This window comes from Lepidochelys kempii, chromosome 5 (genome assembly GCF_965140285.1).
Source record: "Lepidochelys kempii isolate rLepKem1 chromosome 5, rLepKem1.hap1, whole genome shotgun sequence".
NCBI lineage: Eukaryota > Metazoa > Chordata > Testudines > Cheloniidae > Lepidochelys > Lepidochelys kempii.
In genome coordinates this window covers 113,545,585-113,570,484 of record NC_136384.1, presented here as the reverse complement: position 1 = coordinate 113,570,484, position 24,900 = coordinate 113,545,585, and the positions used below count along the sequence as shown (strand labels likewise).

Sequence of the window (24,900 nt, the reverse complement as noted above, 5' to 3'; positions counted from 1 at the left end):
TGATTCCAGTTGTCGCGGAGTCACAGGGCGATGCTCTGGAACTACTCCATATGAAGCCAGTCACGACTCTGGGAGAGTATGCCTCCTCTCTTTGAGCATACTGTTTCCAGGGCAAGAAGCTTACACAGCTTCGACCTTTCTGGGTCTGACCTTGGAGCATTCATCTCTCTCTCTCCATATATATATGAATTTTATTGTCAGGCTCTGGCTCTGACCCTCTTACACCAATCACTGTAACTGACTTCTACTTTGGCTTATCTGTTTTCTTCTAATAATATTGAGCCAGCCAATGCTGCCAGGCTGCATTCCATGAGCTGAAGATCTGGCCCATTGGTCTCATGTTGGGCCAGATTCTGCCACCCTTAGGTTGACTAGTCCAATACCCCACAAGCAAGCCCCATTGAAATCAGTGTTAGTAGAGTGAGGTATTGCTCAGTGTGAGTAGGGGTGGCAGAATTTTGCCTATTTTGTCTAACTATTCTTTCTACTCGTAGCAATGTAAATTAAAGGCTGTTTAGTAAATACTACACTTTTTAAAGTAGATTTTCTCCCTGCCTAGTGCAGCTGCCATCTTGTCCTTAAGATGCAGCATGTTACAGTCACTGTGTTTTCTCTGTCATGGAAAATTTCTATTTGTTCAGTCTTCGGGCCCAATTCTGAGAAGTGCTGAGCACCCACTAGTTCACTGGGAGTTCAGGGTGCTCAGTAGGAAGCGGTTAGTGTCTGTTAGGGTAAAGCCCTTTCTGTGATGTTTTTCCTTCACCTGAAATGAAAACAAATCTAGACTGAAGAGTATGTTTTACTCTGTGAGTATGAGCATGAAAAACATCATTCCTGTGACTTGGAATCACCTTTGCCATAGCCTGTGGAGGTTCTTCACCTTGTGTAAGATTCTGTGTTTAGATAACAACTATAGCACCTCTGTCTTGTCTATTTATGTCCTTCTGCTTGTACGTCAGTCCGTGTTGTGATCCTGTGTGTCATATCAGTGCACTTACATTTTCTCAGACTTTATACAAAGAAGTATCTGACAGAGGTTCAAGGAGCAGATTGATACCACACAGATTTATACATGGGGCGAATTGATGCATTCTGACTTGCATATTTAGTATATATTTTTGAAAGTCATAAAATTTCAACATAGAAGATAATTTAACATTTTATTATTTTGCTAATGTCAGTTGCATACATGCTGCAATTATCTGTGCATTTGACCATCGCCCGCATGACTACACAGTCAAGTAATTGAAAACAATCACCCCACCAGATATGAAATTGTTCTTTTGTGAAAGGAGTTGTGATGAAAAGCGTTGCCACGTTGTCAGAAGTTCAGAGGAATAAAGGCCAAGATGAGCTTGTCTTTTAGCCAAAAAGCTCCCCAAGGTTGGAAAGCCCCTCAAGGGAAATTAGGATTAAAGGGGTTTATTTCATGGCCCTTATTGGTTATCTAGCACAGTTTTGATCTAACAGGGAGATGAAGCTGTCCATAAAAGGAAAAGTACAGGCAAACTTGACACAGACCAAGAGAGAGGAAAAGGAGGAGAAACGATGTGGGAAATATGCCATGAATTTTGCTGTGGTGCCATAATTCTTAGATGAAAAGTAGGAGTAAGGGAAATCTAGAAGATAATTATTTAGACCTGATTGGAAGATCTGTTATTTTCTAAAAGCTATTTATGGACTGGACAGCCCAACAGCATTTGGCATTTTATAAAACCTCTAGCTTTGTGAAACAGTTTTTATGGTGGTGGCAGTGTTACCCGGGGTTCTTTCAACCCAAAGCTCTTGGTAACTTTTACTGTGTGTGAGCTGCTGTCAGGAAATAAATCAGGGGAGACACGGCTGTCCGAATGATAGATGGCTGGCACAAACAGAACAAGACAAGAGTGCTTTCACTTAAAGCTAAACTTTACTTAGTCTCAACAGGTTAGTAAAACACCCCCAATCCTTGATAATTATCCAAGCTGAGTGTGGCTCTTGAGTGACACAGCGGCAGCCCGTCTGCCACTGGAGAACGCAAGATACATCCAGAGGGAGAGTCCCGTCCTGAAGAGTCCCACTACCTCAAACTTTTCCCCCGTATTTTACACATTATAAAACAATGACATGTTCCTTAAAGAAAACTTGTTAAGCAAGCAGTTTCAGTGGTCAAGCAAGAGGTTTTCTTCTGATTATTGATTACCCAAGTGTGGGTTTTTCCCAGAGTTTGCAGCCTTGAGGTCCTATTCGACATTCCTGAGGGCACATCCTGCTCTTCTAAAATGCATGTATCAGCAACTTCAACACAATTCTTATCAGGAAGGACACGGGGTTGAGCTGCTCTTTCTATGGCACCCAAATGCCCCACCCCTCCTGCCTTGGTCAAGCTGAGGCTGCTGCATGGCCACTTTACGGCCTGCTGACATGACACACATGCAATAAGCAATCGTGGTTTAAGGCGCTTTCCTGGTTTGCCAAAATCAACATGATCTTACAGTCACAATGTAGCATGTACAATATAAAGTGATGCTTCATGGCCAATGCAATGTTAGAACAAATACACACATGTGGCAGTCAGTTATGGCTCTAAGAGTGGGAAGGGGAGCTGCACTGCCTGAGTGGTGGAGGCTAAAGGCATTCCTAGTCTTGGGAGCATACTCTCACAGTACCCCTCAAGTGGCAATTGCTGCATCTACAGACCAACAATAACACATGTTCTCTTTGGTGCAGGCCGACACACACTTGCCTGGAGGGTTACGGCCACCCCACACCGCCCACCACTACTGCATGCGCATATAAGGGGTGTGTCTATGGTCATGTTCTTCACCCACCGGCCACACATGACCCCTTTGAGCGGCTGATGGATACCAACAGTGCCTTGCTTCCACTCAGGCCATGTCTACACCCTGGGCACTACAGCAGCATAGTTATGGTGTTGTAACTATTCTGCTGTAAGTGTGTAGTGTAGACAGACTACAGCAACAGAAGGGGTTTTCCTTTACTGTAGGAACTCCATCTCGGAGCATTGGTACTTTGGTGGACAGAAAGAGTTGTGTATACTATTGGGTGAATACATATCACAATCACAATGAGACTCCATGAATATGTTACATGTCTTCTGGGAGGGTTGCTCCCCAGCCAGGCTCTCCCCTATCATCAGCCCTTCAGTGGCTTGGTGTGGTGCCTGTAGACGTAGCTGGAAGAGAGAGGAAGAGCATGGCAAACATCTCTCCTTTTTATCATGTTATTTCTTCCCTCTTGGCTTTGTCTCCCGCCCACCACTTCAAAGTCAGGTGAGCATTACCCCATCGCAGTCCCAAACCGTCCACAGGAACGGGGGATGGGGGAGAGGGTATGACTCACTGGAGAGTCCAACAGATTCTTTTGTTGCTGCCTAGGCCAGCATCCTTTGTTCTTGTGAGGCTGGGCTGGGTTTCTCCCATACATGCCCTGATGAGGCGTGAACTGCCTCTCTGCTCTTGGAAAGTTTTTGCTTTGGCTTATTTTAAGCCATGAAGACACATTTCAGCCTCACAATTCTAGACATGGAATTATAACCTATAACATTACTATAACACTGCAGTAACAACAATTACTATCACATCACTATGACCTCAATGCTCAGTGCATCTTGAGTCTTCCAAAGACACCCAACACAACAAACTTTGCAATAGACACCACACAATCATATTATAAGGATGAAAATGGAGGTGTAGGCTGTTCCCACGAGGTAGAGGACATCTCACCATGAAACTGTTCCATTTCTTCTGGGAGGATTAGATCTTCAGTAGCTGGACACATCTTTATGAAATTTGTGGCCAGAGGTGGTGGTGGTGGCTCTGCCCTTGCGGCCCTGCAAGTCAGTGTGTACACCTTTCCTCTGGGTGTCTTCTTAGGGAAAGGACCCAGAATATCCACAGCTACATGCTGAAACAGAACCTCAATTTTGGGAAGTGGCTGAAAAGGGGCCTTGACCTGGTCACATTGCACCTGGAGCCATACAAACTCTTCTTCAAAGTCTAACTTCTTCACTACCCCTATCGTGCAGAGGAGAACTGCCTGACAATCATTCTAGCACATTGTTTTGAAGCTGTGCTGCGTGGAAGAAGCTTTTAATCTACTTAAGAGCCATTTAGTGTTATCCATCATCTATGACTTTAGGTCTTCCTGTGGGAAAGCCAACCACAGGTGGATGAAAGGGAGAAAAACACCACCAATACATCCCCACTTACCACCCCCCCTTTTCATTCCACTAGCAGGCAGGAGGAAATGATTTCTGTGATGAAAGCTGGGGAAACTGATGACACGATGGCTTCTGCACAGAACACAAAATCTTTCCAAACAGTGCACCTGAGTGTCTGCATCACTTCTAGGGCTTTGTCAGACCTCCCTTCCAGTCCCTATCAGCGTGGTTCCATTACAGTCACCCTGTCAGGGCTGCCCCAGGCTGAAACAATGGCTGCTGGGGGTGTGAAACTTCAATAAGAGCGACCAAAAGCATGGTCTCATTCATATCCTGGGTTTGCAGTTTTGTTCATTTGCTTTCAGCACCCTGCAACATCTTCCCCTGGGATTTCACCCGGGTGTGGAATACAGATGCCCAACACCCCTGGAAAGTCATGGGAGAATGGGGAGCAGAGCCCATTACAACCTGCGGGCTGCGGTAAGTCTGCTTTCTCTGCTTTGCAGGGTGTCTTTCAAAAATTTAAAGCTAAAAATCTCAAATGTCTTATAAAAGTGCAGGAAGACTTGGGAGACTCTAACCAAATTAATATGCACAAAAATGTTTTCATGCTTTCTTCATGTGATTTTTCTTTTTTAATTTCAGTGAAAATAGTTTTCTTCTTGAATTAAAACAGATTTCCCTGCCATGATGGAAACTCCAGAACAACAGTGCTAGGGCTTGAGATCCAGAAAATGAAACGTGTCCACAGGAAGTGAAGAGAATTAACAAACGAGAAGAATTTCCCTGCCCAAGCCCAAGGGAAGGCCAATATTAAACGAGAAGGAACCAGCAAAAATGGTGAACACTGAATTTCATTTTTTTAAAAAATATTTGAATTCTTTCATTCCAGGACACACTCGGTAAAAAACACATAATGTGACTTCTCTGCATAACCTCCTTCTGACCACATTGTAAATCATAGTCATCCACGTGGGTACCTCTCTAGCATGCGTTACTATACTAATTGCTCATCCTGTTTTATGAACTCTTCTCAATTTTTTACTCCTGTCAGCTACTTGGAGTGATCGACAGGACATGATTTTCACACCTTTCAGCTTCCTCTAATCCTGAGCTCCACTGTGTATATTAAGACCTGAAAATAACAATGAGTTAAGGTGACATTTTCTCAGAGCACTCTCTCTCTTATGGTTTCACAGAAGGAAGATGCCAATAGTTTGTGCTGTCTAGATTTTAAATGTGCCTTCAAAACAGAGGACATCATTAAAGTTGAGATTTGCCAAATATTTTTGGGAGACCTAACCCTTTCCGCCGACATTTACTTCTTCAATGCCTAGCAAACTTTAAATATTCCTAAACAATTTCTGTCTCTCAAATGAAGGAGGTAATGAATGGCAAGTGCACTGTCTGACAAATTGGAGGTCTTTTCTGTACCACTGTGGAATTGTGGCTGACCTTCTTCAATTACAGAAATTAAAATATGACAAAATGCCTGTATGTCAGGGGTGGTCACTTTCACGCACACACAAAAAGAAAGAAAGAAAGAAAGAAAGAAAGAAAGAAAGAAAGAAAGAAAGAAAGAAAGAAAGAAAGAAAGAAAGAAAGAAAGAAAGAAAGAAAGAAAAAGAAAAAGGAAATGTGGTAAAAGAACTAGAAAACAGAAAGAAGAACAGAAAGAAAAATTCTGAAACCTTCAAGAAGGAAAATCTCGTAAACAGAAAATGATCAAAGAAACATTCTCCAACCAAATACTTAAATTCAGAGACTAAAAGGAAAGTCACAGCAGTCTACGTAGGACCCTCAACGAACTCCAGGCTCAAGGTTCCACACAAGGCAAAGGAGCGTATACACATCATCATGACCACCAGGTTTTTGCTGCACATTTGCCTCATACTGCTCTTCTCCACTGAAATCTCATCTTGGCTCTGTACCATGCTTCACTTCCAGCAGAACAAAGTGAACAAAGAGAGCTTAGAGCTTCTGCAGAAAAGGAGCGGAATTTTCCCCTCACAATGCATAAATGAAAGGGCAGCTTTCAAGCCCACCCAGGATATTGTCCAACTTTCAGTGGCCCAGAAGGAGAATGCCAAGGTGGTAATTCAAGAGATCCTCCAAGAGATCTTCAACATCTTTAGCAAAAACCTCACCCAAAGTGCCTGGGATGCCACTTCCATAGTCAGGTTCCAAAATGGCCTTTACCAGCAAATTCAGCGGCTGGAGGCATGTTTGAGAGCACAGATGGAGAAGGAATTAACCAACCCGGAAAGTAAGGACCTCCAGATCATCAGTCGGAGTGTGAAACAATACTTTCAGGGGATAGATGCTTTCCTGAAAGAAAAGCAATATAGCCTGTGTGCCTGGGAGATCATTCGCATGGAAATACCCAGATGTTTTGTACTGATTGACAAACTCATTCGACGGCTGAGTAACTAAGGTACAGTACAAATCTTTTCCTTGGAGTAAATGAATTAAATATTAGTGTCAATTATACAGTTGAACAGAGATAGCAGATATCTTATAACTCTGCTTACATAGGGCCTGATCCTTCTTCTACAGGGTCAGTGGCCAAATCGCAACTGATTTCCTTGGCAGCAGCTTCAGGCTCTTCCTGTTCGGTCCTGGAAATGGATTTGCAATTACAGGGATTTATTTTTTCAACTGTCATTTTGGTTTGCGATTCTTCATAATCTCCCACATATCAGGTGATGTTATGTATTGCATAATTGGCAGACCATGCAACAAAGTACATATATTTGGAATCCTTAGCCACCTCACCAGTACTTTGGTCATCAAATAATGACACCCCCAAAGTACTCTGACTTCTATACATGTAGTATGTTTCTATTATGAGCATGGTTGCTATTTATTAATCTGTCCTCATCCTATACCACAGCTTGAGAAGTTTCCTAGAGACATTTATAAGAAATATGAACATAGCGTAAGACTCGTAAGATTATGAGGTGCAGAAAAGATTGACATTCATAAATTTTCTATTTTATTTGTTTCTTTGTGTTTCAACCAAATCTCATTTCACTCCAGCTGAGGTTGCAGCGACTGCAGAGGTTAAAACAGTTGGACGAAATTGTACTGTGCGGTGGATTCCCTCCTCTCTACGATCCTTCCCACAGTGATGTCTAAGACTTCTAAGACTCCATACTACTTGACCTTGTATTGTGCAATACACTCACTCAAAATTTAAATTGTAAATGAAGGATATCGATGCAAAAAAGTTACAAGAAAATTAAGAAAGGGTTAGACCTTAAACATTGTTGACATTATGTGTTTGCTCTATTGTTCAATTCTTCTCTGATCAAATCTCATCTCTGAACCGTAACATGCAGCTTAACCACAGTACAACAGCATAACAAATGTGAACTGGAAAAACTTTCCAACAAAAAAGATGTGCATAATTTTCCTCTAATGTTGAAACGAAGAGAGACGTTTCAGGTGGCTTTAAGAGGTTTTCAGGCCTCGAGTGTCCCTGAAGGGGAATGCCAAGGTGGCAATCCAGAAAATCTTCCAACATATTTCCTGCCTCTTGGCAAGAATCTCTCCGAAACAACCTGAGGTGGGAATTCCATTCAGAGATTCCTGCACAGACTCATCAGCAAGTTGGACATCTGGAGACATTTGGCTGCAGCGATGGAAAACGGGACTCTCTGACCAGGAAGAAAGGACCAACAGTTTCCTAGGATGAACATGAAGAGATAACAATTCTTTCATAAAAGACAAGCAGTTCAGCCTCTCTGCTAGCAGGAGAATCCATGCGGAATTATGGGGTTTTCAAATGTCGGACAAACTCACAAAAAAGTTTAGAAATTTAAATATCAACATTTTTAGAAGTTCTAACTGAAATCAAGTAATAATTTTTACATGATTTAAAATCTGATGCAGTGGAATTTTAAAAGGTGTTGTTACTATATCTTCTGAAAATATTTTCAGATCCATTTACGAAATTTGTAACAGGGCATTTATGTCAATCTATTATTTATTTATTGTTCTTATTTATGTATTTATCATAGATATTTGTTACTTACCAATAAATAATTATTTTATATAAAATGGCAACCTATACCAGTAATGATTTGAATAAAATACCGATTGAACCAAAAAGAAAGAAAAGGAGAATAAAGAAAACCCTGTAATTGTTCAGCCTGAAAACCCCAATTCCAGAGAGTACTTATGCATGAGACTAACTTAAAGTAGGTGAGCCATCCTGCTCATGTTAGTGCTTCCAGTTGGGAACATCCTTCAATACATTGATGAATCAGTGTCCCAATTCGCACTAATTCCATTTTAAAAATAATCATTACAGAACGATAATTAGCCTTTCCATTCAAACAGACCACACACCACACCTGAATTCTCCCACCTTTTACCATTCTACTTTTTACCAGGTTACTTGTCCCCCAAAAAACTTGTCAATTTGGGTGTTTGGAGTAGTAGCCAGTTGTGTTGGAAGAGGCTAGATTGGTGCCCTTTCCTCCACTAAGCAAGAGTGCACGCACCCCTTAACACACACCAATTACATGTGAATAATGAGAGCAGGAATGGGGCATTCTGTATTAGAATTATCAAAGTTTCTCTTTGTCACCTCGAAAACACATTTCCCCACTGGGTGGAATGCGTCAGTCAGTTACTGCCCACGAAAACTATGGAATTCTTCTGAAAAAGTCTAACAGACCCAAACCCATTCAGCTCTGGGGGAAAACTATTCCCCTTCATTCCATCACACCTTTAATAAAAGAAGGGGAATGCTGAACGCAATGTTCAGCTGAGCTCTCACAATATCACCTGTATCATAAGGAGCCTGTGGGAAAGCCCAGCTCACACTTCTTAAAAGAGAGGAAAAAATTATAAATATCTCCCTCTGAGATTCTCCCACATGCTTCCACTCAGGGGCAGGAAGAAGGAGGGGTGGGTTTGTCCGTAGACTTCCTCATGGAAGTGGCTGTCGTTCCATTCCCACACTCAGCAGATTCTATGGTTTCTGCACCGATCAAAAAGATCTCTCCAGACACAGAGATCTGCAGCATCTCTCTCAGCTCTGGTCCCATTAGATTCTCTGCCCCCGTCTTTTCAGTGCCAAGTAGTATTTCCCAGGGCTGCTCCAGGCTGCATGCAGTTGCCCCAGACAACCTTATAAAGTGTCATTTTTGGGCAGCTGGGATTAGCGTGACCAGATGTCCCGATTTTATCGGGACAGTCCCCATATTTGGAGCTTTGTCGTATCTAGGTGCCTATTACCCCTCACCCCCTGCCGCCATTTTTCACACTTGTTGTCTGGTCACCCTAGCTGGGATATCAGCTGGGAAGTCTCTGAAGCTTGGCTTGGGCTTCCTCACCGAGAGGAAATATACAACCCATGCCTGGCTGGTGTGGTGCTCTGTCACCCTCTACTGGCACCTGAACAATTTAGAGATTGAGGAGTCTGCTACAGCCCTGGCTTAAGAGGCATTATCACATGTTCACACAGTCAAGGCTCATGCACTAAGGTTCAAATGTCCAAGGTTCAATCCTGCCTGCTGACAACTTCAGCCTGTCGGTGTTACAAGGGGGGGCTCATCCAACATATCAACTGGGAAGTCTTTGAAGCTCAGAATGTGCTTTAACATGTCCTCTCCCAGAAATATACCCAGAGGTGTTTACCTCTTCCAGGGGCCATGTAGTATGTGTAGATTATAATACGGAGACACTTTGCACAGGATTCTAACACACTGTTGCTCTTTAATTAATCACTCAGAAATACAGAAAATGGAACAAAAATTGTAAACCCTATCTGCAATTCCCTGCCTCAGTTTCCTCAACACACCAGGCCATTCTATGAGCCTGTATCCGATTCACTTGGGGTCATCCAACATCCTTCTGTTGCAATGCATCACTTATATGCACAAAAACAGAGCATTCTCCTCCAGCTCACATAACCTGGCCTTGGCCAGTTCATCCCCTTCATTCCTCTTGCCCAAATGTCCTGTGGGTCTGCCCCCTGGGATTTCTTTTAGAACCTTTGGGTTTTGTCATCTGGCTCTTTGTTGACCTTCAGTAACTTTCCACTCCTAACCCCCATTCTCCTTAACACCAACTTTGCCAAACTGGTTTCCCAACTCGGAAACACAGTCTTAAAGTTAAGTGTCCCCGTTGTCCTCAGCCTAGTGAGTACCTTCTGGAGGTCCTGTCCAACCGGATGGATACACATAGAAAGAGGTTTCCTATGATGAGGAAATTTCATGACAACAACTTCATAATATCACTTTAAAAGTAATAAGTGTTACAGAGACTCCTCCCCTTTACCCCGGCCTCCGCCTGACACACACACACACACACACACACACACAAACAAATCAAGCCATATGAATCAGGCTTGTGTACACTCAAGTCAGCAATTCTATCCCCCAGTTTTCTGACTAGCTGGTGCCGCCCCTCCACTCCCTCCAAATCAGGCGTGTGTGCTCCTTGCCACCAACAACCAGTTTGGTGCACAGAATGGATTAAACTTTGAGTTATAACACCAACAATACCTAAAAATTACCTAAACCCAACATTTAAAATTATAGTAATCAACCTGCCGGTGGCATCAGATGTAGTGAGGATCCTCCTCTCTACCAAGTTTGGTGTAGGTGGATAGTAGTTCTGAAGAGCTATCAGTCAACAGTAGCGCTGCCAACCACATACTTCAGCCACAGCCTGAATATTTGAGACTGATTAAACATTTATGAAAAATGTTTGGCCCTTTGTAAACATTTTCTGAAATATTTGTATGTGTGAGTTTTTGTTAGAAAAGAATATCTCTGTAGTCAGAAAGTATAAGAAACACTCATATCAATACATATTTTAAAGAGACTTTTTCCAGAAAAGTTCATGCAGCCATCTGGAAAGCAGTTTTGAATTAGAAGGCAACCATCCCAGGAACAGACACAATAGCACTGACTCAGGTGAACCATCACACAGGACAAGTAGCAAATTATGAATAGCAAATACTCATAGGGAAATGAGTGTGGTGACGAGGTCCTGAGCAATCAGAGTGGAATGTGTATAAATCATTTGTCAAATCACTTTAACTAAATCCATTAGCAAATTCTGAATTTATTTGCAGATTTGCCTATTGGAAAAGGGGCTAAACTAATCTCTTATTTCACATTCAGATTAAGATGGCTGACACAGAAGAAAAATATTCCAATAAAATTTCCTGCTTTCTTCACTGAAATTTAAATATACAGGATTTCATCAAATTCTAGCAAATATTTCACCCAGCTCAGTCTGCATCTAACCTTTCCCAGAAAACAGGCTCATTGCTGATGAAAATATGCTGAGACACTTTGTGTCTTTATTCCCATAGCTTTCTTACTTGAACAAGAACAGCTAAGATTCAGATTTTTTTAATTTCTTGCTCTTTCATATAACTATTATCTCCTGAAGCTTCAGCTTGCCAGGAAATGCACACGCAGAACTCCCAGTGGAGTAAATGCAAGATTGGGGTGCAGCACCTCTGGTATGATTGGGTCCCTTATATGGTATACTAATGTACAATAAACTGCCTTCTTTACAGTGACGCTTCCAAATCGTTTAGGCAAAACTCTAGATTATGATTTTAAAAAGTGCTTGAGGTGATGGGAGAGGGAGATGTAAAAGAAGTGACACGAACAGAAATATGGTCATGTTTTCTTCTTTTCCTTCTTTAAAATTAATATGAAAATATTCCTTTTCAATTTTTGGGTTGAAAACCATTCCCCTTCACTGATGGAAACTCCAACACGACAGCCTAGTGCTATGGTATGAAAAACAGAAAGTGAAACTTGCTACAGGATGCAAACTTCACTCATCAGCCCACTTGAATTTCAATGCCCAAGCTCAGTGAAATGCACATTGAAAAAAAGAATAAAGCTTGAATGGTGAAAAGGGAAACACGTTTGAAAGTAACATTCATTTATGTCAGTCACTCAAGTATATTACCAACCATACAGTCTTTGCAAAAGGAAAAGGAGGTCTTGTGGCACCTTAGAGACGAAATTAGTTCGTCTCTAAGGTGCCACAAGTACTCCTTTTCTTTTTACAATCTTTTTGGACAACTCCCTTCCATGTCACTACACTACATCACTGGGAACTACTCAGAACTGCCTGAGAAGACAGCATGTTCACACCCTTCAACTGTACCTGTTCCTTGCGCTTTTCACAACTGGTATCAGGTTCTTAAGTAAACCTCACAGTTTCTCAGTGCTCTCTGTCCATCCTCTGGTATTGGCCTACACACATGGTTTTTCATCTCTCATATTTCAAATGGCCAGGAAATTGCGAGAGATTAATAGAGACTTCTCTGGCCCCAATCTCCCACAGGAATTCTTTTCAGGCTTATCAAATATTAAGAGGTCCCTATAGTATTACTCCCTCTCAAAGGCTGGAAGGAAGGAATGAGACAGCCAGAGCATAGCAGGCTTTTCTGATTTTGAGTGCCACACCAGAAAGGGAAAGTTTGCCACCTGCTGGCAAAGTGAAGGAACAGCAGCTTTACACATCACTTCACTGCTGTTATTTGCAGAGTCTAGCAAAAAGAAGCTCTGCAGTAGTTCCCCCCATCTGCCAAAATTCACTGTTATCACTTAAAAGCATGGATAGTCTTGCTGATGTGACAGACATTCAGACCTGCCGAGCAGTGCTAACTACAGGAACTTGGGAGCAAACAGACAGGTCCCTACTCTAACCTGTAACTGGACGACACTGTTCATCATCATATTCTTCTTACTCTTTACATTTTCGTTATCTAAGAGGGCAGGGAGGACCGAAGGAAAGAAATGTTGGGGTTCAGTAAGATTAAAGTAGTTACCAACTGGGATTTGGTTCTTCGAATGACTTGTTCACTTCCACTAACTAAAAAGAAGGAAACCAAAAGTAAAAACCTCAAGCTGAAAAAACCCTGAAAAGTAGAAAGTGATGAAAGAAAAATCTTTTCCGACAGAATGCTTAAATTCAGAGACAGGGGTCGAAAACACAAAAGTTTACAGAACACCTTGAACAGACACCAGTTGCTCAAGTTCTACACAAACACAGGAAATCTAAGACATCATCATGATCAGCAGGAGTTTGCTGCAATTTTGCCTCATGCTGCACTTCTCCAGTGAAATTTCATGTCTGGACTGTAACAGGCTGCATGTTCTACAAACCAGAATGAACAGCGAGAGTTTAGAGCATCTGGAGAAAATGGGTAGCAACTTTCCCTTCCAATGTCTAAATGAAGGGATAGCTTTCAAGCCCAGAGATATCCTCAAGCTCCAACTGTCCCACCAAGAGAATGCCAAGGTAGCCATCCAGCAGATCCTCCAAGAGCTCTTCCATATCTTTAACAACAATCTCACCCAAGCTGCCTGGAATGGGACTTCCATAAAGGAATTCCAAAATGGACTTCACCAGCAGATTGAGAAACTGGAGATGTGTTTGAGTGCTGAGATGGAAAAGGAGGTAACCTACCCAGGAAATGAGACCCTCCTGCTCACCAGCCTCAAACTGAAGAGATTCTTCCAGACAATAGAGGATTTCCTGAAAGAAAAGCAATACAGCCGGTGTGCCTGGGAGATCATCCGTGTGGAAATACCCAGATGTTTCCTCATGCTCAACAAACTCACCAAGAGACTTGAAAATGAAGGTACCATCTTTTCTTTTTTCCTAGAAAAACTCAAATAATATTATTTGAATAAAACAGCTGGTGAAAGATGGGTGATAGGGTTATAACTCCTAATACGTCGGGCCCAATCTTTCTCCCATAGTAATTTTATGCATACAGCTATCTCAAACGCATGCTCAAATCTTTTCAGAGTAGCATATAATTTAGTGCTTCTCTACCACACACAATATTCTATATGAAAAATATACAAATATATCATAACTGCTAACTAAAGACAAAATATTGTTAAGTGATAACTAACTATGCCAAATAGAACTTTGACCAGTAAGTATCTAAGTTGGGGAAAAGAACAGTGAGAAGCCCCCTTTCAACAACTGCCTCGTAAGACAACATTCCAGTTAGGACACCAGAAAACGGGGGGTCTGTGTTCACACACTTCTATCCCATCAACTCATTTTGGACATAGGGACGGCTGAGGGTTCTTATTCTGCTTTTCTTTCTTTTGTTTACCCCTAACTTCAACAGCTTTAGTAACAACAAATTGTGACAAGATGACAAGTGCACTAAGGCTCAGGATTTAGGATTTGACATCTGGTTAGAAAAAGATGGCCTCTATTTGGCATTTGAATCTCTCCATGTTTGAACCATTCCCCTTTTTCATTCCAGCACGTGATGCTTCCAGTAATGATGCTCTGAAAACAGCTGAATGAAACTGCACCTCCACTGGCGTCCTTCGTCTCTAAACTGATTCTCGAATCAGCAGCTTTCGAGACTCCTATCAGTCCATCTTGAATTAAGCAAACTGCCAAACTTCAACTGCACTTGAAATCTTGAAATCGCTGTCCGAGCCCCCTGCCAGAGCCCCCGGTGTAGCGGCGGCGGCCAGGGGCTTCGGTGGGGATTGAAAGAGCCCTTTAAATCATGGCCTGAGCTGCCTCCGCTACCCAGGGGCTCTGGCTGCTGCCAGGAGCCCTAGACCCTTTAAATGGCCAGCCTCAGGAAGCCGGTCAGGTATGGCATGGTGTACAGGCTCTTGCCGTTATATTGGACCAGACCAGACCGCCTTACATTCACCTCTGCCTACATCTCATGCAAAATACCCTCACAAGCTGCCTGGAACGACAGTCGCATGGAAAGATCCTGACATGGACTCATAAGCAAGGGAAACTTCTGGAGGTGTATTTTGTGGCAAGGATAACAAAGAAAGAAGAATATCCCGGTTTCTAGGTTACTTATAATTAGGCACTCTGAAATTTTAAACGAGTGCAAATATATGTTCTTTTCCTGCACTGTGAAAAGATTTTCAGATCATTTTACTGGATTTGTAAAAGTGTCTTTATGTTGATCCATTTATATTTATTTACAATATTAATGTATTGCTTTTATTTATTTTTTCAGAGGTTTTATAATATTTATAAATAAATATTTATTTCTACAAAATAGCAACCTACAGCAGTAGTGATTTGTACTTATTAGATTTTTAGAAAAACAGAGACTCAATAAAAATCTTCTCTTGTTTTCCCTTAAGACTCCAGTTCAGCAAAGGACTTGTAAACATTTGCCTAACTTTAAGTACACGAGCTTTCCTTTGACATAAGCAGTTAAACTTGACAACATGCTCAAGTACATTGTGAACATAAACCCTGATTCAGCAGTGACTCCATAAGAAAAATAGCTTGGGTAATTAGTTTGACCACTCCAACAGACCACACACCACAACCTCAACTCCGCAGCTTTTGTGTTTCTGCCCATTACCAGATTATTTTCACGCACAACATTTGTAGTTGCAGATATTTGGAGCAGTAGTTCATTGTGATGAAATGAAAGGGATGATGGAGACACAGGCATTCTAAGGGGAAGACTTCAGGCTGTCGTGGTACAAAGTTGCTTGTCCCCTTCCTCCCCAATGAGATGTGTGTGAACTGTCAGGTTTCCATGTGCGCAGACTCCGTATCTCCCCCACCACCACCATCAGGAAGGGTTATGTGGGTTTAATTTTCCCCCTCTACCAGTCAGGTTTGGGTACACTTGGCTCACAAACACCATCAAACTTGTACATACCCAACCCCTCCTGTGAATCAGGCTTGTAAGCATCTGCTGCTGCTTCCCTTTGCTCTCCCCCGGGTGCTCCCAAAACAAGCATATGTTCTTAGGGACTGCATGTTGCACCAACAACCACCAGCTGGAGAAGCACAGTCCATCAAAATTTCAGTTGAGCTGTGAATGACGAAAAATTACCTGAAAGCAAAAAAACAAAAACAAAAACAAAAACCATCCATTGGAACAAATCATGTAAGGATCTCTTTGTCAAGTTTAGGTATGTAGATAGTATTTTTGAAGAGCTATTAGTTAGTCCCATCATTGTCTAGCATTAATTTAAGCCACACTCTAAATCTGGAGATTTCTTATTGAAAAGTTTTTAAAGAAGTCAAACAACCACTACATTACATGTTCAAATAGTGAAAAAACAAAGTGTGTGTAAATTTTTACACTGATTGGAAGCCTGCCTTTGGGAAAAAAACCAGGAAGGTATGTCCCATTTCAAATCCCTTTTGTAACACAGTCCAAACTATGGTGTCTCTAATACGAGACTAAATTCTTCACAGTCAACAGATGGCAGCATTGCAGAAGCTTTTGCCCTCTGTTCTCTTTAGCTGAGGGGTTCTCAAACATTTCATTATGTGGGCCTCATCTTACAAAAATCGATCCTTTCCCCTCCCATTCAGGATCAGCTAACATTTGTGTGGCAGGTACACCAAATGCTTACAAAGAAAGGTAGTACTAGAAACGCATTTATATAAGTTTAGCGGTCTTTAAAGGAACGTAGGATCTGCCAGTTCTCTGAAGACCATCACCCAGTACTCCACGTACTGCCACTGATTCAGGAAACTCAGTTTGGGACCTGCTGGTTTAGAGGCATGTACAAGGAGTTAACACTTAAAACAAGTGCCTCTCCTTTCTTATGGTGCAGTTTTTTTCCAAGAGCTGTAGCCATCAGCTGTCCAAGTTCTTTCCTGCCCAAATCTTTCTCCCTTCATTCATTCCTTCACGTACTTGGAGCCAAAGGTTATATTGACACAACACAATCATCTGAGAATAATGAGAGCAAAATTAGACTGCATGAAAAAGTCACCACCCCCATAATGTATCCCCCGCCCCTCTGATGGAACATGGCCGTCATATAGCACCTGGGAGCCATACAAACTCTTCAGATTCTAACTGCTTTGTTGCTCATGGAGTGCAGTGGGGAACCTCCTGACATTCATCCCATCATATTGTTTATAAGATGTGCTATGTGGAAAACAATCCATTCATCTACTGAAGAAGCCATTTGATGCCATGTATCATCTAAGATTTCAGGCCTTCCTGTGGGAAAGCCAACCACAGGGGGATAAAAAGGGAGGAACATGCTAATAATACATCCCCACTTCAGCTCACTTTTATCCTTCCGCTGGCAGGCAGGAGGGAATACTCCCAGGTTTCTCCCCAGCCTTCATCATAGAAGCAGATGAGCCTGTGGCTTCTACACAGAACACTAGGTCTTTTCACACAGAGCTACTGAGTTTCTGCATCAGTTGTTGGGACCACTCAGAGCCCCGTTCCGGTCCCTGTCAGCGAGGTTCCGTTACAGCCAGGAAACCAGGGCTTCCTTCAGACTGCAGTTGCCTCAGACACTCTCTGTAGGTGACATGGAGAGATGCACCCACCAGACCTGTAGTAGCACTGCCCCAGCTCAATGCGCGTCTGCTCGTTCCAGGCCCCACACGTGGATCATAACTGTATGGAGAACACCCCAAGAGGGAACTGGGAGCAAAAGCTTCTGATTCCACGGCACTTCATCTCACCCCACACACCGTTCCATGTGGCACAGGGAAGAGGCATAAGCAGAGGGCTCTATCCCTGCACAGATCCTCTGCAGCAGGCTCTGAGGCCTTTGTAACCAACTTTTCTCAAATAATAGACTGGTTCTTTGCCTACTTGCTGCAGGGAAGATGGAAGTAGGGGTGCTGGGGTTGAGCAGCATCAAGTAATATTAGCAAGTGAATGCATGGTCTCCATCATATACAGGGTTTTCAGTTTTCTTCAATGGCTTTCAGCAGCCATACAACAACAAGTATTCCAGTGCCCCTAAATTGCTGTCACCATACAGATTTACTGAAAAAGATGATTTGGCTCCCCCACCCCGCATTATCCTGTGATTACTTTGTTACCTTCTCCTCCCCTAGTATTCATACTACGGTACTTATTTCCCTCTCTCCTCAACATCTTCTCTGGACTTCACCCTCGTTTGGGATAAACATCCCCAACACCCATGCAAAGTAATTCGAGAAAGGGGAGCGTAGTGCATGGCAATCTGGGGGCTCTGGTAAGTCTGCTTTCTCTGCACTATTCAGAAACTTTCATGTCGCTGATATAAGACTCTGATAGTTCTTATCAAAGTGCAGGAAGCCTTGGGAGACTCTAACCAAATTAATATGCACAGAAATGTTTTCATGGTTTATTCAGGTGATTCTTCCTTTCTAATTTCAGTGAAAATAGTTTTCTTTTTGGATGAAAAAACATTTTCCTGCCACGATGGCAAAATCCAGCACAACAGTCTGTGCTAGGGGAAGAGAACCAGAAAATGATATGTGACCACAGGAAACAAAGAGGCTAAAAGAAAGCTGAAGAATTTCCCTGCCCACGCCAAGGGGAAAACAAAAAAGTTAAGAGAAGGAACTAGCCAAAATGGTGAACACTGATTTTGATTTTTAAAAAATTCTTTGAATGACTACAACCCAGGGACATGCCTGTTAAAAATACAAATCAGGACTTCTCTTCATAACCTCCTTCTGGCCGCACTGTAAATCACAATCATCCATGTGGGTACCTCTCCAGTATGTGTAACTAATTGCTCATCCTGTTTTACTAATTACCCTCCATTTTTCACCACTGTCAGCTACTCAGAGTGACCAATAGGACAACATATTCACACCGTCTAACTGCATCGATTCCTCAGCTACAGTATATACACTCAGATCTGGAAGTAAACAAAAAATGAAAAAAGGTTCCATTCTCTCAGAGCTCACTCTCTATCTCCTGTGTTTTCCTAGAAGGAAGATACCGATATTTGCTGGTGTCTACATATTAAGTGTGCTTTTCAAGTTGCATGACTGAAGTTGAAAGTTACCAATATTTTTGGGAGGCCTAACATAGGTGCTGCCATACCCCCTGGCTTGAAGTGGTTTCCTTCATATTCACGGTTTACAGTTTGGTTCAATGGCTCTCAACAGCCCCACTACACAAACTGTTCCAGCTCCCCTGAGGCCAACCCTTTCCTCCCACTTCCTCCAGGCCTCAAAACTTTAAATATACCTAAACTAGTTTTGTTTGTCAAATGCAGGAAGTGATGAATGAGAAAAGTGTAGGGTTTGATGAATTGGCGGTCTTCTCATTACCACTTCTGAAGTGTGGATGATCGTATTATATTAGATCTTTAAATTAATGCATCATGAAAAGCCTGTATGTATGTGGATCCAGCATAAGTGAAAGGGGTTTGGTCACTTTCACAACAATACAAAATGGAGGAAGCGTGGTAAAAGAATCTAGAAAGCAGTGAATTATACAGAAAGAAAAAGACTCTGAAGCCTCCAGGAGGGAAAAACCTTTTAAAAAAAACAGAAAATGATGAAACAAAAATTCTGCCGCCAATTATTTAAAGTCAGAGACATGAAGGAAAGACACAGCAGTCTACATAGGACCCTCAACAAACTCCAGGCTCAAGGTTCCACACAAAGAAAAGAAGTGGAAGACATCGGCATGACCACCAGGTGTTTGCTGCACATTTGCCTCATACTGCTCTTCTCCACTGAAATCTCATCTCAGCTCTGTACCATGCTTCACTTCCAGCAGAACAAAGTGAACAAAGAGAGCTTGGAGCTTCTGGAGAAAGTGAGCGGAAATCTCCCCTCACAATGCATAAATGAAAGGGCAGCTTTCAAACCCACCCAGGATGTCCTCCAACTCCCAGTGTCCCAGAAGGAGAATGCCAAGGTGGCAATTCAAGAGATCCTCCAAGAGATCTTCAACATCTTTAGCAAAAACCTTACCCAAAGTGCTTGGGATGGGGCTTCCATAGTCAGGTTCCAAAATGGCCTTTACCAGCAAATTCAGCGGCTGGAGGCATGTTTGAGAGCACAGACAGAGAAAGGCTTAACCAACCCAGAAAGTCAGGACCTCCAGATCACCAGTCGGAGAGTGAAAAAATACTTTCAGGGGATAGATGCTTTCCTGAAAGAAAAGCAATACAGCCTGTGTGCCTGGGAGATCATTCGCGTGGAAATACCCAGATGTTTTGTACTGATTGACAAACTCACTCGAAGGCTGAGTAACTAAGGTACAGTACAAAACTTTTCCCTGGAGTAAATGAATTCACATTAAGGTAATTTATACAGCTGAACAGAGATAATGGATATTTTATAACTCTGCTTATATAGAGCCTGATCCTTCTTCTGTAGGATCAGTGGCCAAATCGCAACTGATTTCCATGGCAGCAGCTTTAGGCTCTTCCTGTCCTGTCCTGGAAACGGATTTTCAGTGACATGGATTTACTTTTTGGTGTTTCTACTATTGTTTATTTGTTTATTGTTTATTTTTGCACATCTTCATAATCTCTCACATATCAGTACTGTTGTGCAGTAGGGAATTGGCAGACCATGCAACAAAGTACACATATGTGGAATCCTTCGGCACCTCACCAGCACTTTGTGGTATGCGAGGGAAGAAAGTATCATTATCTGATGACGAAAGCACTCTGACTTCGACATACATAGTGTGTTTCTACAATTATCAGCATGGCTATTAATTAATTTGTCCTCATGAGAACTATTTCTAGTATTCCAAGGTTTGAGAAGCTTCCTAGAGACTTTCTAAAAAAATATGAACATACTAAAAGACTTGCGAGCTTATGTGTGGAAAAGATATTGTCATTTAATTTCTTGAGATCAATTCAGTGAAAATTATACTTTTTCCCTTTGTGTTTCAACTGTTTCCAATTTCATTTCAGCTCCGGATGCTGCAACTACTGAGGAGAAGACAGACGGATGCAGTGGAAATCCTCCTCTCTGCAGATTCTTCCCACAGTGACATCTAACACTCCATAATGCTTGATGTCTTATGCCGTACATTCACTCTCATGAAATTCCAACTGCACAAATTTCATTTCATGTGATAATATTCTGTTCATTTACTCAGGTTTAAAATGCAAAATGAAGGATATCGATGCAAAAAAGTTACAAGACAATTAAGAATTTTAAAAGAAAGGGTTGGACCTTAAACATTGTTGACATTGTGTGTTTGATCTATATTTCTAAGATCTCTTCTCTGATCCAATCTCACCTCTGAACTGTAACATGCAGTATAACCACAGTATAACAGCATAACACATATGAACTGGAACAGCTTCCAAACAAGCTCCCTGAGGCGGGAGTTCCAGTCAGAGATTCCAACATAGACTCATCAGCCAGCGGGGCATCTGGAGACAGGTTTGGTTGCAATGATGGAAAGCGGGACTCTCTTACCAGGACGGAAGGACGGACCTTCAGCTCACCAGGATGAAGGTGAAGAGATACCAGTTCTTTCCTCTAGCAGACAAGCAGTTCAGCATCAGCGCTGGCAAGAGAATCCAAGTGGAATTATGCAGTTTTCAACTACAGGACAAAGTCACAAAGAAGTTTAGAAATTAAAAATACCAACCTGTTTAGAAGGACTAACTGAAATCAATGAACATTTTAGACATGATTTACAATGAGATGCAGTGGAATTCTAAAAGCTGTTGCTACTATTTATTCTATTTGTGCATTGTGGAAATAGTTTCAGATCATTTTATGATATTTGTAACAGGATATTTATATCAGTCTATTATTTATTGCGCTTAATGATATTTTATCGTAGAATAATTGAAATAAATTATTTTCTTATACAAAATGGCAACAGAGTGGTAATGATTTGGTTAAAAAAAAATCCAACCAAACACTCTATTATTGTTCAGCCTTAAAACCCCAAGTCCAGAAAGTATTTATGCACGTGACTTCTAGTATGTGACCCATCCTACTGGTGTTCATGCTTCCAGCTGGGAACATACTTAGATACACGGATGAATCAGTGTGCAAGTTCACTGTACTTCCATAGGAAAAAAGGAGCTATGGAGTGATAATTAATCTTTCCACGATAACAAACCATGCACCACACCTGATCTCTGCCTCTTTTTCCTCTGCTACTTTTTCCTTGGTTGTTTTCCCCGAGCAGATAACTTCTTGTTGTGGATGTTTGGTGGAGTAGATGTCCTGGAAGAGGCCAAACTATTGCTGGGGGGCGGGTCCCGGGGGGAGAAGAGGGCACCAATCAAGACAGTATACACCTTCAAACACACACCAGTTAAGCTACCATTTAATTAGCTTGCTCATAACTCCATCAATCACGTTTGTGTGCCTTCACATACCACCTCCCCACAATACATTTACAAGCACCACCCCCGCCCATTAAGTGTGGGCTTCCATGAATGCTCATCATTTGTGTGTCCCCCACACACATTCGGTTCCATCATTTTTGTGTGAGCACAGCACAGACAAAATTCATTCTTGAGTGCACACCACAAACGAAATTACATGTGAGTAATGAGAGCGGGAATAGGGCATTCGAATGAGGATTATCAAAGCTTCTCTGTCACCTCTAAAATGCAGCCCTTCCCCACTCTGAACTCTAGGGTACAGATGTGGGGACTTGCATGAAAGACCCCCCTAAGCTTATTCTTACCAGCTTAGGTTAAAAACTTCCTCAAGGTACAAACAGGGAAAGAGCCCACTTGGAGAGGCCTTCCCCCCAAAATATCACCCCAAGCCCTACACCCGCTTTCCTGGGGAAGGCTTGATAAAAATCCTCACCAATTTGCATAGGTGAACACAGACCCAAACCCTTGGATCTTAAGAACAATGAAAAAGCAATCAGGATCTTAAAAGAAGAATTTTAATGAAAGAAACAGTGAAAGAATCACCTCTGTAAAATCAGGATGGTAAATACCTTACAGGGTCATCAGATTCAAAACACAGAGAATCGCTCTAGGCAAAACCTTAAGTTACAAAAATATACATTCCTCTCAGCACAGCTTATTTACCAGCCATTTAAACAAAAGGAAATCTAATGCATTTCTAGCTAGATTGCTTCCTAACTTTTTACAGGAGTTCTGAAGAGCATTCCTGATCTGTTCCCGGCAAAAGCATCACACAGACAGACAGACAGACCCTTTGTTCCCCCCCACTCCAGCTTTGAAAGTAACTTATCTCCTCCTTGGTCATTTTGGTCAGGTGCCAGCAAGGTTATCCTAGCTTCTTAACCCTTTACAGGTGAAAGGGTTTTGCCTCTGGCCAGGAGGTATTTTATAGTTCTGTATACAGAAAGGTGGTTATCCTTCCCTTTATACTTACGACAGGGGGAATACATCAGTCAGTTACTATCCAGGAACAATACTGAATTCTTCGGAAAAAGTCTAACTTCCCCAAACCTATTGTGTGCCAGAGAGAAACTATTCCCACTCATGCCAGCAGACCTTGAATTAAAAAAGGGGCCATGCTGAGTGGAGAATTCAGTTGAGCTCTTTGACAATATCACCTGTATCATAAGGAGCAGCCAATGCCTGTGGGGAATCCCAGCTCGCATTTCTTAAAAGAGAGGAAAACTGTGTAAATATCCCCCACTGAAGTTCTCCCACATCCTTCCAATGGTGGGCAGGAAGGAGGAGGACCAGGTTGGACCCCAGCCTTCCTCATGGAAGTGGCTGTCATTCCATCTCCACACTCGGCAGAGTCTATGGTTTCTGCACTGATCAAAAAGGTCTCTCCAGACACAGATCTGCAGCATCTGTCTCAGCTCTGGTCCCATTAGATTCCCTGCCCCAGTCCTTTCAGTGCCAAAGAGTATTTTCAGAACCACAATCCACCTACACAAAACTTGCTGGAGAGGTGGAGCCTCACTAGATCTGATGCCACCAGCAGGTTTATCACTATAATTTCACTCCCACCTCCAGGGAAGAGCTGAGAAAGGAAAAGGAAAAAAAATAGAAATCAGCTGTTGCCACCAGCTAAGTAAAAACCATGTGCACAAACGTCGTAAGAAATCAAAATTACAACCCTGTTCTTAAAAAAGGTAAATATTAAAAAGAGAGAGAGAGAGAGAGAGAGAGAGAGAGAGAGAAAGCTAATTGCGTCATTCTAGACATTTCCTGATCTACGTAGATATCTGGGGTTTCAAATGAGTAGTTTCTAGGCATGATACTGATGATATTTCATACCTGGCCCCTTATTTTACACATTAAATTTTTATTTATCGGGACAGTCCCCATATTTGGAGCTTTGTCGTTTCTAAGTGCCTATAACCCCTCAACCCCTGCCCTGATTTTTCACACTTGTTGTCTGGTCACCCTAGCTGGGATATCAGCTGGGAAGTCTCTGAAGCTTGCCTTGGGCTTCCTCAGTGAGGGGAAATATACAACCCGTGCCTGGATGGTGTGGTGCTCTCTCACCCTCTACTGGCACCTGAACCATTTAGAGATTGGGGAGTCTGTTACAACCCTGGCTTAAGAGGCATTATCACATGTTCACACAGTCAAGGCTCATGCACTAAGGTTCAAATGTCCAAGGTTCAATCCTGCCTGCTGACAACTTCAGCCTGTCGGCGTTACAAGGGGGGGCTCATCCAACATGTCAACTGGGAAGTCTTTGAAGCTCAGAATGTGCTTTAACATGTCCTCTCCCAGAAATATACCCAGAGGTGTTTACCTCTTCCAGGGGCCATGTAATACGTTTAGATTACAATACGGAGACACTTTGCACAGGATTCTAACACACTATTGCTCTTTAATTAATCACTCAGAAATACAGAAAATGGAACAAAAATTGTAAACCCTATCTGCAATTCCCTGCCTCAGTTTCCTCAACACACCAGGCCATTCTATGAGCCTGTATCAGAATCACTTGGGGTCATCCAACATCCTTCTGTTGCAATGCATCACTTATATGCACAAAAACAGAGCATTCTCCTCCAGCTCACATAACCTGGCGTTGGCCAGTTCATCCCCTTCCTTCCTCTTGCC

General features: G+C 42.2%; 3 protein-coding genes across 3 annotated transcripts; all 3 read left to right on the top strand.

The window, feature by feature from the left end:
- The first annotated feature begins 6,019 nt into the window (after positions 1-6,019).
- Positions 6,020-6,595, top strand: LOC140912122 (interferon beta). Its single transcript, XM_073346285.1, has one exon. The coding sequence runs from the start codon at positions 6,020-6,022 to the stop codon at positions 6,593-6,595; it is 576 nt and encodes a 191-aa protein (XP_073202386.1).
- A 6,627-nt stretch (positions 6,596-13,222) lies between these two features.
- LOC140911965 (interferon beta) lies at positions 13,223-14,485 on the top strand. The gene is made up of 2 exons (XM_073346123.1): positions 13,223-13,796; positions 14,442-14,485. The coding sequence occupies exons 1-2, from the start codon at positions 13,223-13,225 to the stop codon at positions 14,483-14,485; spliced, it is 618 nt and encodes a 205-aa protein (XP_073202224.1).
- A 5,089-nt stretch (positions 14,486-19,574) lies between these two features.
- Positions 19,575-20,150, top strand: LOC140912121 (interferon beta). The gene has a single exon (XM_073346284.1). It carries the CDS (start codon positions 19,575-19,577, stop codon positions 20,148-20,150), a length of 576 nt encoding a protein of 191 aa, XP_073202385.1.
- The last annotated feature ends 4,750 nt before the right edge of the window (positions 20,151-24,900 follow it).